Here is a 15,927-nt window from a genome sequence, read left to right on the forward strand (position 1 = left end):
ATAACACCTTTGGCAGTTTCACAGCTTGATTTCTAAAATGAGGTCAGGCTTGCTGAGGTCCTCTTGGAGAAGAAAGCTAGGGTCATCTTTTCATCTGTTTTCTAACATACAGTATGTGTGGCTGAAACAACCATAGTCAATTATAGTAAAATAATTCAATAACATACTACAGCGTCAATGTTGCTTTGTTTGTAGGTACCTGGTTTCAGGGGAAAGAAAACTCTTCCTATACCTTAATGTCAAAAACATGTTAAACAGTGAATTGGAATACGTAAGGCAGCACATAAATTAATTACATTTGAGCTACTTGTGGATGCGTCGTTTCTTCTTTTGGATGTGGAATGGTTTTTAATTTAACTGCAGACACTCTTTTCCATCAGTGAGTCAGCCCTGGCTATGCTAATCATTTCTGCTTTTAAATATAATGAAGTGCACCATTTTTAAACATTTTTTAAAAATTTCCTTTCGAGAGTAAATGCTTTAGGAAGTGCAATCAGCACTAGCTAATACAATGTGTATATCTGCCTGTGCTTCCTACTCTGTCAGATTATAATGTCGCATAAAAGATTGGGTGTAATTGTACATTCAGACCAGCCATGTACTATAAAATAATATAATGTATCATTGCATTTCCTTGTTCACGGTTTTTGTCATAAAAATAGGAGTTGTCTTGGGAGAATGTTCTTCAGATCTCTATCACATGCATTTTCCAGCAGTTTGTAAGGAATTGTTCTGACAACAGGAAGGTAGTTTACCTGACTCAAATGCACCTGGTTATTATAGTCTTTATCGCAGTTCTTTGAAAAGATATTTTGACTTGAATGGAATATCAAACCAGTACTTTGTGGAGTAAATACCCTGAGCTTATGAAAGGCTGTGGAATACCTTGTCAGAGTAGTGCTGTACATGTCTCACATGGTCTGTCTTTTCCCACGACAGTTCTTTGCCCAGCATTATCTGTCATTGTTATTTATTGATTAAGTAACTCCTTATGCAGGGCAGTTTCCATTGTAGGCTCCCATTACGTCTAAACTAGGCCTGTAGGGGTCTCCTCCTGCAGGGCTGCAAGATCAGCGGGTTGAATCTGCACCACCTTAAGATTGAGGGAAAATTGTTCAACTGGTCCAATCAAGCCAGTCATGAATAGAGGTTTAGCAGATAGGAGCTGAAGTGGAGTTAAAAACCCGCAGACTGGGCAGCTCTGCTCTAATGTACCACATGATCACCCAGCAGATTTACCACCCTTGGTTTGCTCAGCACACACATTTGTCCTCCGGTTTTAATCAGGCCTGGCAGTGAAGTACCGCATTGCGCATTGGACTATAATTAGAGACAAATCTATATCATTAAGTCACACTGGGAACCATCCATCCGTTTTCTAACTGCTTTATCCAATTCAGGATATCCAATCTGGCATGGGAGAGCATGGGAGGTGCCTATTCTAGAAAACAACAAGCAACACGGGACGCCAGTCCATCACAGGTCTCACACACACACACACACACACACACACACACACACACACACACACAAGGGGCACCCTTCCCAGGAGCCAGTTAACCTATCAGCATGTCTTTGGAGTGTGGAAGGAAACCCACACGAGCACAGGGAGAACATACAAACTCCATGCATATAGAACCCCATGTTCAGAATCGATCCCAGGGCTCCAGCACTGAGAGGCAGCAATGCTAAACACTTGGGAACCAGTGAAAGAGTAATCAGATTCTTAAAGCACGCCAGGAAACATAATCTCATGGATCCGCCTGTGCTGCACAGCCAGGAGATACTAACGCCCCCAACCCCCCGTCAGGAAACATACTTTGTTTTTTAACATAAGTGGGATTTACCATGATGGCATGATGGCAGGAAAAAAGAGGCATGGGGGTCAGATGAACTGTGACACTTCGATTCTGTTTTTACCTCTTTGTGGGACTGAAATACTGAAGGCGTGAGCATGATGAAGGTTCAGATGGCACACACCGTGGTTACTGGGTTTCCCATCTACCACCTGGCTTTCAGGAAACAGTTCTGGTTAGATAGGGGAACTTTGTTGTGCAAAACAAAACCTTTAGTACATCTCATTTCCTGTTGTTTTCAGGACTGTCCCAATTATAACTGGAGTATAAAAAATGTGCAACCCTGTGGAATAAGAACACCTTCCTTTATGAGAAAAAAAGTATCTTAATTCCCTCTGGCAAGTGGGGAAGAGATTCTGGATCTCTGTTGAATGTAACATGAGAAAAAACATCCACATTGAACAGGAAACACTACACTTGTACATCGATAGCTGAGTAAAGATATTTAAGCCTTTAATGAGAGTTTACTAATCTTTCTGCTTCTGTCCCTAGGTAGTGTTGGTGTATCTGTTTGTAGGGATTAGATCTCTTGAGCAATTTGTGAAGTGTGGCAGATTTGGATAAGCACCGTTGTGCTCGCACAAGAATTAGTGTCTGTGGGTGGCTCTGGCTGAACATCTTTGCCATTGCACGGAAGGGAATTGGACTCATAGAATTTATAGAAGAGCTCTGGGTCTCCATGCACATGATGGTTTAAAACAGAGGACCCTGACAATTTGATTGGATCCATTTCAGTTTTTACAAGCTGTAAACTCTCATACAGATTGCCTTGATAAAGAATGGACAATTCTATTTCAGCTTCGCAGGTCTGCCTGTATAATCTTAACCAAATAGAGGTAAAAAGAAGGAAGAATCAAGCCCCTGCTATTGGCGTAGAGTGCAATAGCAGGCTTGTTTTCATCAGTAGGAGCTCTGATAACAGGGGGTTAACTAATTCACAAGTTCCGTTGACAGATATGAATTTGAGAGGAGTCAATGAGAAAGAAAAATGCAATTTTTCTGCCTACCTGAGAGTCACAATAAGTCTGAACAATCTCGACCTTTTCTCTACAGTTGCCACCAGCTTGCTATATTAGGGATCTTCTTTTTTTTAAATATCTTTTTATGTGCACCCTCTGTTAGCAATTCACTAATTTTCTAAAGGTTTTCCATTTCTCATTTTAGAGATTTCAAGGTTTAAAGGTTCTTTAAGCCCTAGTGGGCTTTTTTGAGCTTGGTTTTGAATTACATGAATAAGAAAGTAATTTACTTTGCAAGAGCTTGTACAAATAGCAGCACAAGCCAATGTTATACTGTATGTGTGGTCTGACCCTATATGAGCCTATATTAGGGATGAGCCAAATTCTGCTCAGTTACCAATTTGTGTCCTAACTAGTAAGTGCCTAGGATGCTAACTGGTAATTTAGCTTATTTGATCCATGTCCAAACAGAGAAGGAGATATGAAAGTGAACTAAAATGGGCAAGAAGACCTTTTCTTGGGTCAAGAGATTTCACTGGTAAAAAGACAGATCTTGATTGTGGGATCAAGGTTTCCAAAAATATTGAGATTCAAAGCCAGCATCGCCTGTGTCTTTTTTTAGTATGGGGAGGCGTGACAAAGAAAAAAGCTTTTTTGAGCAATCCGACTTTTTTATGCCTTTGCAAACAAATATTAAAAAAATATATTATATAATATATCATATTAAAAATATTACAAAGTAAGTGGGCTGACAGCAGTAGTCCCAGTCTGTGACCTTCTGTGTTATTGTGATTCAGTGTGTTTAGTGTAGAATCTGCCATTCAGAGGTGGAGGAAGGCCAGGTTTGCTATGAGCAGCTGCTGTGAAGTGAGGGGAGCCACCGAGCACAGCAAACTGAGATCGCTCGCTGTGAAGATTTTTATCAGTGTTGTATCAGTGTGTCAGAACTGCTAGTCACATCTGACAAGGGGGCTTGAACTGTAGCTGAACTGGCACTCTCTGCAATGGAAGAGGCTTTGATTGAATAAGCTGTTTCTGCTGAGTTATTTCTGATGTGTGGGCCATTGCATTCGAGATTACCCAGTGTTTTTTAGCGCTTTTTTGTTTAGCTTTCTACACCACAGAGTGGTTCTCTATATACTTCACCACTTCTGGCAAAGGATTAGTCCACTAGATCTAAACACAAAACATGCATGGTAGAATGTTGTCTGTTCTCAGCAGGGCCTGAGGTTGATGCTTATACACGAGGTACCTATGGGAGTCCGAAATCATTGTAAAAACTGTACAATTCAGCAAAGTTTTTATGGGGTGCTCACTAATACACCTGGGTTCTGTGCATATTTTGTTGACTAAAGTGTAAATATCAGCTATTAATAAAAGATAGTTAAACAATCCAATCTATTTGCTGAACCAAAACCCGGGTTAGCTCCCTGGTAAAAATAATTTACTTTAACTTAAGCTGCAGGTTGATTCATTTTTCTGCTCTAAGACTCCTTTTTTTCTAACTCAACAAAATGCTCCTTTTCTCCCTTACAGGACATTAATGCCTATGAAAAAGAGAAAGACATCATATCGATTGTGAGTATCCTGAGTTTTATTCCATGACTTTCTATTTTCTTTCTTTATCTGAGTTGAATTGTGAGGATGAATTGTCCCGTCATTCCTTGTGTCTGTTAGGATTCCAGCAGACCTGGGAAAGCATGATTATTCCTTCATTCCATTACAAAGGAAAGGGACCAGATCCCAGCAGAGCAGTGTGATCATTTATTCTCCGTGGAGGAGTTATTTGAAAAACCAGTCCCAAAACGTTTCTCCTTTCTTAATGATGCCAGTGAACCCACAGCCAGTATTGTGCACACAAATGTATCTTGCAAGGAACACCTGTCAGATGGAGAGCAGATATTTGAAGAGCTAATAATATAAATAAGTACAGTTCATATAAACACTCTCATAATTTAAAACGACTAATGCTTGCTCTTAGAAACACCATGGGAAAACTGAAATATGTTCTTCATGCAATACATATACACACACTGGCTAAAGTAAGGTGTGCTGGGTTGATAAGCTGTAATAAGCTGTCTGTGTTTGCTTGATTTGACTTTATACACAGAAAGTAGAATTAGAAGCCTCTTTAGGCGGCTCTGCTTTCTAGTATTGTATAAAGGTCAGAGCTAACTAATATTCCCATTCAAAAATTCATATGTACTAGAGAAATCCCCATGGCTTCTCACCAAGAGGAGTGCCTGAAAGTGCATCATGAAGTGCCAGGGTTCACATAGAGGGTGGTGGCAGTAGTGCAGGGCAGTACAGCAGTAAGTGCAGAGGAGGTGTGAGGCAAGTGGCCTCCTCCCCCCCCCCCATGTGTGAGGTGCTTTTGGAGAGACAAGACACTGTGCCCTCCTCAGTGGGACCTGATCGTGTTCCTTCTGCCCGTCCTGCAGTGCCGAAAGCTGGTGGCCATCTGTGACGACGTCCTCAGCAGCTGCCCAGAGAGCCTCCTCAACCACACTACCAGCCTGGAGAGCGTTGACCTGGTGCCTGCTTCTCCAGGAGACAATCTGGTACCGTACCCCTCCCCCTTCCCTTGCCTGTCTCCCTGGCTCTCTGCGGGACAAGCCGTGGAAACCTGGCAGAGCGTCTGTCTGGCTGCTCAAGGTTTCAGCCTCTGCAAATGACACTGCAGGACGATCTCGCCTCTCTCTGCGGGGGTGTGATGGGCAAGGGGCGAGAGGATTCTGAGACAGCAGCAGACGACAAGAAGTGCTTTCAAAACCTAGAACAGCAGGCACATCTTTATCCAAAGGGTGGTGGGGGTGTGAAACAATCTACACAGACTTGTTGTTGAAGCCAATACCCTGGCTTCTTTCTTACCTGCTTTCATCAGCTGTAAATTTAAAAATGAATTGAAACGCCCATACCCATACTCGCTCAAAAATGAAAATGTTCCTGAACGCGTTAAAAACTGAAAGGTTTATTCATGTTCGGTGGGGGTGACACATGGTGACACAGTGGTTAGTATTGCTGACTTGCAGCACTGAGGACCTGGGTTCCATTCTGGACCAGGGGTGCTATCTGCATGGAGTTTGCATGTTCTCTCTAGTCTCTCTCATTGAGTTTCCTCTTACAGTTCAAATACATACTGGAATTGACATCTGGAAAAGTTGTCCTTGGTGTGAGTGTGTGTGTCTGTTCGTCTGCCCTGTAACTGACTGGTGTCCCAACCATGGTGTACCCCTGCTGGTGCCCATTGCTTGCCTGGATAGGCTCCAGCTCCCCTGTGACCTTGAACTGGATAAGGCGGTTAGAAAACTAATGGGTGTTTAGAGTGTGTCACAAGTCTAAAAGACCCTCTTTGCACATGGGGTATGGTTATGGAGTAACGCTGGGTGTATTTTTCCTTTTCAACTCTGTTGTTTTGAAGACTGATTACAATCAAGTGCATATACAGTCTAGAAAAGTATCTGTGATCTGGCACAGCTACAAGAACATAGCAACACCAGTATTCCCTGTGAGGCTCCACACAGTTACTGTATATGGAGAAATTCTCATTGCTTTATGTAAACACATATAACCCCAGTAGGAGTACTGTAATTAACCCTTTCAGCCTTGCAAGTTTTTTGTGCACAATCATAGCGGTTTTCATTTCCACTGATAAATTTCAAGTTTCAAGACACCGTGTTTCTGTTATCCAAGTGAATTCTGCTCCCATGCTGTGATATCTGCTGCCCTGTTTGCAAATGGCTTCTGTTGCTGGGCTGCAAAAGAAAAACTTTTATTTTATCTAGGTAAAATGCCAAGGCACCTCTTATCCTGGTAAGAGGATGGAGTGGTGGATGCAGTGAAAATGCATGCCAGGGAATGATTGCTTGGAATTTGTTCAAAAGCATCTTTACGGTAAAATGGCCAACATTGATGGGCTGAACTGTATCTTTTCTTTCGTTCTTAATAGACATAAGTGAAAACTGACATGTTCTCCCAGTAAAGGTTTTATAAACACAGATTTGGCCTTGTTGGCACCAGTGATGCTCCCAGCATCAGACTCCGACATTGAAGTTATTTCTAGTATATAATTAGAATAAGCCATTTGATCCACATCAAGCCATTTATTGAGTTTTCACTTTTTTTAAGGAGAGAGTTTTCCCCTTATATTATTTTATTCAGGTCAACTAGGCCAAACCTGTGTTTATTAAACATCTGGAGGAAGAACTTCAGCGATCGCTTATGTCTATTAGGAACAAAAGAATAGATCGTGAAGACAACATACAGTTCAGCCCCTCACTGTTGGTTGTTTTTCTTTAGGCAGTATCAGGCCTAGATGTAAATGTTAGCAGCATTAATTATTTTAAGATAAAAATGCCTAGTACTGAATTAGAACAAGTAATAGGTTCATTCCATGCTGAAAAGAGAAGAAAGAAAACGTTTTGGCCGTGGAGCCTTCTTCAGTACTGAATTAGTAGTCTTTTAAAATGTCTAGTAGTGCAAAATCGGCTTTTATGCAGTTTCCAGCTGTGTACTGTTAACTGACCTTTAAGTGTAACAACCACTGGGATCTACTTTATTTTCTTAAAAATTTTAAGACCTTTACCAGATTCTCTCAGCCACCTTGTAATGCGACTGAAAAGTTTCTTCATCCTGTCCTCATAACTCATCTTTCAAAACCCTGGAGTTGCTCTTCTTTGGACTTCATTCTGTATTTCTTGGTCCCCTTTGTAATGTTGTTTAACTACTGGAGAACAGAGCTGTGTGCACTACACCATATGTGGTCCAACTACTGGAGACCAGGGCTGTGCGCAGTAGTTCAGATGTGGTCAAACTACTGGAAACCAGAACTGAGTACAGTACTTCAGATGTGGTGTAACTAATGCATTGTAGAGTTTCAGCAGTTTCTCTCTTGACTTGTTTTCTATTTCCAGAATGAAAGATTGGGTTACCAGCAGAGCAATCATTCCTGTCTAATAATACTGGCCTCCAGGAGCTTAATGCAAAGCCCTGCCTGTCCAACAGCCTCTCAATTCAAACATTCTGAGGAAACGTGCGCCATCGTTAATGGATACAATAGAAATCACTGCCTGATCAGTGGATTTGTAATTTAATGTCGATCAGGGTGAAATAGCTTTTCTGTTTCACGTTATTCATCCTGGAATATGTTAAAAGCAGATCTGTAAACTTTCCTATATAAAGTTTGTTTTCAGTGTACACTTTTTAGGATTTAAGGAATTGTTCTAGTCGTGTCTTTAGCTAAACGTTTTGCTTCCAGGAATGTGTGTAAGGTACAGTCTTATAAAATTTGACTGTGGTAAATTCACATGGTCATTTTCAAGTTTTCCTCTGCTTATATTGTGAATTTGCAGTGCCGTACCATGGATTCCATCATGTTTTTTATATTTCTGCATTCTTTCACATTGCTTTTACCAGGAGTTTACTGCTTATATTTTGATTTTTCTGTTTTATACACCAGTATTGTTAGGCATTTGTAAGCATCATGATATTCAAGAAACATGGCGCAAGAAAGTGTTCTGAGTTACAAGATATGAGATAGATAAGAGACAAGCAATATGAGCTTTTTTGCTCTCATTTTCACTTTTGGCACTTCCCTGTGAGACAACCGAACATATCTAGAGCATCACTTGTTTTCCTAAAACATGAGGAAGTGCAACTTTGTTTAGCAGAGAAGAGTATATAATTACAGTAGAGTCTAATCTGATTGCACCCGCATGCAAATTGTATATCTATTCTAGTCTCTTGTCTTTCTCTGATACTACTGTCTTCTTGGGAAAGTCCAGATTCTTTCTTTCAGGAGGTATTATTTTAGTTGATTTTACTTGCTTATATTAAAAGGGTGAATATAATTATAAAATTCTTCTTTTGACCAGCATGTGGTCCGTTTTCCATGAGCATTAAATGGTGTGGACTGATTTCTTTTGATAGAAGAGAAGTTGCCTTAAATCATTTTCTAAAGTCAAATATTAAGAGTCTGGGTGACTGAGAGTTTTAGGCAGTGATCTTTGAATCATTTAGAAATCTGAGTACTACTCTCTTATTTTTACGCAAATAGTAGTCTGCCTCTGTATTTATTGATTTATCTTGCATCTGATTTGCATAGTTTAGTTTAGTTGCTCCTAGTCCCAGTCCTGTGAACTCTGTAATATTGGATTTCCCAAGTATATTTTTTTTTCTGAGTTTATTAAATAACGAGCTGTACCATGGTGAAGCAGAATGAATATTTGCTACACGTCTAGGTCCCAGAAGGCACGAGTGTGTTCATACAGCACAGATTTGGAAATGTGTAGAAGCAGGTAATGAGACACTTTCTGGATTTCAAAAACACGCTGTGAGTTCCTAGGAATGTGCTGGAGGAAAAGCTGGTTAGGATTGCTGTTGAGTCACATCCATTCAGTAAAAAATTACATCTGAATCCAGTTCTCACAGGTAGCTGCAGGGGAGGAAACTGAGAAGCACATCAGCCTAGAAAAACAATCTGAATCCCCTTGCCAAGGTTTTGCACAACAGGCATGTACCTCACTTCCCTTCCTCGCCTGTAGTCTTGAAAATTAATTTCTGAAGATATTTTTGATAGGATGTGTGCTGTACTGTTATCTTAACAGCGAATTATTATAGGGAGCACCGGTGGAACCAGTGCCTTTTCATTTCAGGTGCAATGCGTGTAAAAGTTGTATCCTTGGCAAGCAGTACTCTCCACAAGCCCCTGCAGGCAGAAAGACAGAGGTTAATGGCTGAAAGAACTGGCATGGATAAGTCTTCTTGGATGCAGTTGCCAGCTGTAATGATTGTATTTGGTTCTGAGGTGAAGAAATAATCGTGCAACCTTTTTTAGAAAATAAACAACAGGGAGGCCATATTTTAGGTTTTAGCTTTTAGGTTCCATCACAGAATTTCAGAATGGGGATGACATTTTGGGCAGCCCAGTGGTGTAGTGGTTAGCATTGCGGCCTAGCAGCGCTGGGTTTCTGGGTTCAATTTTGGAACTGGGGTGCTATCCGTGTGGAGTTTGCATGTTCTCCCCATATTTATGGGGGTTTCCTCTGGGTGCTCAAATTGCCTCCCATAGTTAAAAAATGTAGTGATTGTTAATTGGCTTCTAGGAAAATTGGCCCTAGGTGTGTGTGTGTGTCTGTGGGTGTGTCTGCCTGCCCTGCAATGGACTGGCATTGCGACCGGGTTGTATCCTGCTTTGTGGTTGTGGTGGGATAGGCTCTGGCTGCCCCACAACCTTGAATTGAAGAAGCAGTTGGATGGATAAATAACATTTCTGCACCTTGTCCCATGTAAAACAAATATTGCATGATACATGCATATGTCCCTGTCACATTTAAATGTGCAAGTTATAAACACTTGAGTGTTTATGGGGTATGGGGAAGCAGTTCCTCATGAACTTTTACCGCAGCACCACAGAAAGTGCCCTCACTAGTGGCATCACTGTGTGGTACAGCAATCCTACCAATCCTACCATACCACGACAGAGATGCACTACAAAGGATGTGATTTACCATCAATCAGTGAGATCCATCCATCCACACCATCCGCTGTTGCAATAAAGCCCAATCCATCATTCAGGATCCTACCCATCCCAGCCACAAAGTGCTCTCCCCCCTACCCTCTGGCAAGCAGTAACGCACTGTTAAAGCAAGGACCACTAGACTCAAGAACAGCTTCTATCCCACTGCAGTGCGCATCCTCAACAGCTAACTGCAGTTCCTCAGACTCAATACACATCTGCACTACACACTTTTTCACGGTCTACCATGTTTGTTTTTTTTTGGGTCTCACTACTACATATTCATTTCCGATGTACGTGTGCATGTGGCTCTACACTACTCTACTCATTGGCATTAAGCACAGCAATATCAGTAGGCATGAGGTTGCAGGTTTAGTTTTGTGTCGGGGATGCCGAGGAGCTGTGGGAAACTCTGGGGTGCTCGTGTTATTGTGGCAGGTCTCTGCACGTGGCTGTCATTCTGAGTGATCAGGCTGAGCCTTCACAGGCGAGGCTTGCTCGCTCTTTTTCCATCGGCCGGACAGAGCCGGGTCTGACTCACTGATGAAACTGGCTCTGTTTTCTCTTGGCAGGGCATCGAGATTACATCCACAGGTTCCAGCCTGCACTACGTCACGGGCACCGCCGCAGAGGTCAGTCGACTGCCTTTCAGCTCATGTTCAGCTAATGGTTCTGATTTGCAAGGGAGGGGAGCTCTCTTTCGGAGGGATTTATCATTCTGCGTTGCCAGTGATTCAGTGCAATCCTGTTTTTCTGTATTTGATGGATCATAATTAGGGCTTTCACAGGAGCACAGGTGTGTGTGTGTGGGAGCACAATTGTAGAACTAAACTATCATTCACTGTTTTCCTCCTATATACGTCAATGACTATGTATTGTAACTGCAGAGCCCTGCCTTATTCCACGAATAAGCAAAACCTTGGCGTTTCGCTATAAGTATGTATTGGTCATTATTTTCCTTGGGAGCCAATCACTCATTCCACAGTGAATGAATCCGATGGGTACACAGTGTGCCCTCAAGGACAGCGAAGACCAAACAGTGAGGGTTGCTCATTATGATACCTGATTGTTCATTATGAGACAGCATGCCTGTCTGAAATATGGCCATTGGAAATTGTGCTCTGTAAATGGTTCTGGCCCCTTGTAGACACAGTTAAAAATTGTCTGCGACAGGGGGCATGAAAAAGGCTGTGCATTTTCCATGATGTCTCCTTCCAAAGTATTTTCCCATTAAAGGAATTTTTCTGAGCTCCCCTCCCCCTTCCACACTGCACACAGAGTGACTTATGCTGCAAAGTAGTCCTTCTTGGGAACTGAATGCTTTTCCGAGGTTAAGCAGGCAGTGTGTAAAAAGCTCTAATTAAGCACACGTGAGCAGGCAGGAATATTATAATTCGACGAGGTTGTGATTGAGTGCAGCTTTGAAGCTGCACGTATGGGGTTTTCCTGTATTCAATGAATTTTCAGAGTGGGTAAGCTGTGCATGTTTTTTTTCATATTATATTTACATATTATATTTATTATATTTACCGACAGCACTGTTTTCTATAGTGGTAGGGTCTCCACACTGTGAACACCCCACTAGAAAATAGAAAAATTCCATTTTGTCTTTGAAGGCCTCCCCATTCTCTATAAGTGGCTTTTGACCCAGCAAGCAGGGTAGGTTCACGAACACACTCAGTTCTTCAGCAAACACTCTCTGTGGCATCTCCTCTTTCTGCTTGCTTGACAATCAGATCTTCTCTCTTTCATTGATAGAAATGTTCCGTTACAACAGTCAGTTGCTGGTTGAGAGAGAATGGAAGATGGTTTGCTGTATGTAGAACACGGCCTCACGTTCTCATTATGGAATCTTTGCAAACAATTTGCACTAAAAGGTTGTGGCTCTTCGCTATACTTTTACAAAGGGTTTACTGTGGGGAAAAATGGAGCTTCAAACATTTACTGTTGTCACTGGAACTATAAATTATTGGTGTATAGCCACCAAAACATCAGAACTGAAAATGTCACCTCCCCAGTTAGCACTCAGGAGAAAAAAGGAAATAAAAGCATAAGAAAAGTTACAAGTAGAAGGAGGACATGTGGCCAGCCTGCCTGTGTTGGTTGTTAGTGTCGTTTAAGTGTGATAAACAGTGCAGTGAGGAGTAATGAAATTTGGCGCTAGCAGAAATAGGACCGAGAGCAACTCACTTCCACACACTGTAACTCGTGGCCATGAGCGTGGTCGATGATCCACACACTGTCCCCTTGCAGGAGTACTGCCAGCATCGGGCTCGGACAGACCTGGTGTTTGAGGTCATCTTGAAATCATGACTAAACTCTGGTAGTATTGCAGTTTATAACTGAATGACAATGATGTGTCAAAGAAGATGTCTTTTTGCTGGCGGACATCTGTCATTGGGATTAATAACAAGGAACTGGAATGAATTCCTTCCATTTTATATTGCCCTGTTCATTCCAAATACTCCAAAAGTGCTTTACCTATAGGAAGAAACCCACTTTTTTGCACCCCTGGAGTGCAGCCTCACCTGGGTGACACAGCAGCCTTAGTCTGCACAGCAGAACAAGGGAGGAGTGAGAAATGGCTTCCTCAAATGAATTAAGTTAAAACTACAGGGAGGCAAGACCAGGGTTAACACCTCTACTCTTCGAAATAGGATATTAAATGACCGAGTGGTCAGTAATTCAATTTAATGTGTCATCCTTAGGATGGCAACTTCACCACAGGGCCAAATGCCCTCTACTTGTCTATTAACATCACATACATCGGGTTCCTTAGAGACCCCCTATTGTAGCACTGGCCTGGCTCTGCCTTACCTTCTGAAATCCCACCAGATTAGCCTAGGGTGTGGGAAGGCTAAATGAACAAAGAAACAGCCGAGAAAACAAATCACGTGATTGCATTAATGGGGCACTGCTTCATTAAAAGGAGCAGAGAATTCAAAGCTCTTTGCACAATGATCTAGTCATAGGTGCTCGATATGTGAAAGCAATACTATATACAGAGGTACTTTAGGACAGCTGGACTGGCTGGCAGTTAATCAAAGGTATTAAACTAAACGATTTCTTATTACTGCACTTTTCTTACTGATTTAGCGGCGACTTCAAACGCCAGGTTCGTCTCTGTGTTGAGCTCAACCGAAAAAAGCGCAGAATGGCAGCGGGTGAGACGGGAGGCAAGCTTTACTAAAGCCTTTAGTGTGCCGCTGCAGCGCCCTCTGGTGTTCATTGTCGTTGCACACAGGGCAGCTTTCACAATGCCGTGGTTTGATGGATGTAACTTCATAAGCGCCCCGTAATTAGTCAAAAGCAGAGTCGCCTAGACGTTTTCTGAAGGATCCGAGACAATTTACGTCAATAGCACGGCTGGAAAGTTTGTTCCAAATACATTATACATTCAGCACTCGAGTTTTATTTGACTGAAGCAAATGGTTGTTTTGAATATGAAAGGCTGTCAAAACAAAAATGCAATTAATAAAAAAAAGCCCTCGCTCATGGCCAGGGTTATAGATTTTCATGTGAAAAGCTGTGGGGTTTCTACAGCCAAAGAAGACGTATGAGGCAAACGAAAGCTGCAGATGTCAAGAAGAATAATTTTACACAAACTTTTTACAGAGGTAATTAGAACATGACAAACTTACCGTTGCTGATTAATTCCTTCTGTTACTTGTATTTGCATGCAGTCACCCGCAGAAGTCTGTGAGAAGATTCTGGCGGGAGATGAGGTGATTCAAGTCAACAACCAGGTAGTGGTAAGTACTGCTTGTGGGGTTATTTTTTCATTATTGCATTTTGGCATCATTATGGTGATTTTTACCTTTAAACACCCCAAAGTGCTTGAAATCAGTTTGGCTCCTACTTAAAGTCCAACTCTTGCATGGTGGGGAGAGTATTCTGCATCTGTAGCTCAGCTAAACAGCTGACCGAGTGTGATTGGTGAGGAGTTTATCGTTTTAGCAGAAAGTCAGGTACAATAGATCCACTTGATTTTCTGAGAGCAGTCTCTCAGCCTAGCACTGACCAAGCGCAGCTCCTGAGATCTGACCCAGTTCAGGCTATGGAATAGTGTTGAACTGCCTGCAGAGAAATGCACTGAGCCGACTGATACCTGGTATTTCACCTGTCTTATAAAAAAGCGCATTCTCTCCCTATCAATCCTCCAATCTCACTGGATTGAATCAGAACCCATTTTCTCCCAAAACATCAGGGAACAGGGTCTGATACTGAAAGTGCATCTCACTTGTTTTCAGTAGAGAAGGGATGTGTGAGTGTGGTGATCCAGATGGCTTAGGCATGCAAAAAGGATTTAAATATCTAATTCCAGAGCTACAATATATACGCTTGACGCACCATATGACTATGGTATTAGAAGTATTCCAGTATTCTAATCAATTCATTTGATTTATGGAGTGTGAATGACCAAAAATCATGTTGATTGGCAATGATAGGAAAGAGGTTAGGCGGATGAAGCCATCAGGCTAATGTTATCATTTCTTTGTTACTTGAGGAGAGATAGCCCAGACAGGAAACAGACTCCACTCGAGTCAGTCTGTGGGCTATCAGGAACCACCACAATTAGGCACAGGGCGAAGACGTTTCCTTTTCTGCCACTGCTGATTCCCTGTTGAGTGCCATTAAATATTTAACTCCACAATTACTGCCTGTGTGAGCATGCGTGTTAGAAGACTAAAATCATCCTTCCTGTATAAACCATCTCCCAATACGCGGACATTACCGGCTTCTGAACGCTAGAGAAAAATCTTCCAGTTTTTTCAAGTAAGTCTTAAGATATTATATGGTGCATATATGATGAAAGATAACTTAGATATGTAGAAGTTTTCTTTTTCCATTTAAATATTATTTGGATCTTTTCCACCCAAAGGATCACTAAACACATTACATATAACAGGGGACCCATTTCCCTGGAGTGGAGCCATTCTGGGCACCACCACATTCTGGTCTTTATTGCTCACACCCTTGTAATGCTGTCACAGTAGTTAGAATCTATCATGTCACAAGGCACAGAAGTCAAAGCTTGGGGGGGGTTTCTTTGAGAAATCCAGAAGTACAGTAAGCCCATACAGAGCCTAACGCATCAGACGAGCGGTCTTAGCAACAAAGCACTGTCTGGAGTTTTCTCTTTAAGACAAGAAGGATCAGTATGTTAATCAGCTGTAGCGGCTGTATCAGCATGTGAAGTGTGATGCTCTGTTATCTGGAGCCATGATGCTTGCTTTCTCAGCAGTGAGTACCAGCTGCTATGTGTATACCATTGTAGGTGGGCTGGACGCGAAGAAACCTAGTGAAGAAACTCCAGGAAAATCCACAAGGAGTGACTCTGGTTCTCAAGAAGGTTCCTGTGTCAGTAGCGCACCAAGAGAGAGCCGCCAAGCCTCCACCTTCTCCGGTAAGCGATTTTGTCTGGATCTCAACACCTTAGCCCTGACTTAAATCAAAATGTGTTATTTGGTGAGCATTTACAAATCCCGTCTTAAACATCAACCAAGGTGCAGTGTGCACACGTTACAGAGTGTGCAGTTCTTTGAAGGAAGTTCTGCATTCATGACTCTGCCACTGTTTTTGTATTGAAGCACCA

General features: G+C 42.0%; 1 protein-coding gene across 1 annotated transcript in view; it reads left to right on the forward strand.

The window, feature by feature from the left end:
* cnksr1 (connector enhancer of kinase suppressor of Ras 1) overlaps window positions 1-15,927 on the forward strand; it is a 50,131-nt gene that overhangs the window by 14,304 nt on the left and 19,900 nt on the right. Inside the window, exons 5-9 of the mRNA XM_088932258.1 lie at window positions 4,352-4,393; window positions 5,257-5,376; window positions 10,904-10,963; window positions 14,015-14,083; window positions 15,610-15,738. Coding sequence (XP_088788384.1) covers window positions 4,352-4,393; window positions 5,257-5,376; window positions 10,904-10,963; window positions 14,015-14,083; window positions 15,610-15,738 — 420 coding nt within the window. The remainder of the gene's footprint in view (window positions 1-4,351; window positions 4,394-5,256; window positions 5,377-10,903; window positions 10,964-14,014; window positions 14,084-15,609; window positions 15,739-15,927) is intronic.

This window comes from Atractosteus spatula, chromosome 14, assembly GCF_055471065.1.
Source record: "Atractosteus spatula isolate fAtrSpa1 chromosome 14, fAtrSpa1.hap1, whole genome shotgun sequence".
Classification (NCBI taxonomy): domain Eukaryota; kingdom Metazoa; phylum Chordata; class Actinopteri; order Semionotiformes; family Lepisosteidae; genus Atractosteus; species Atractosteus spatula.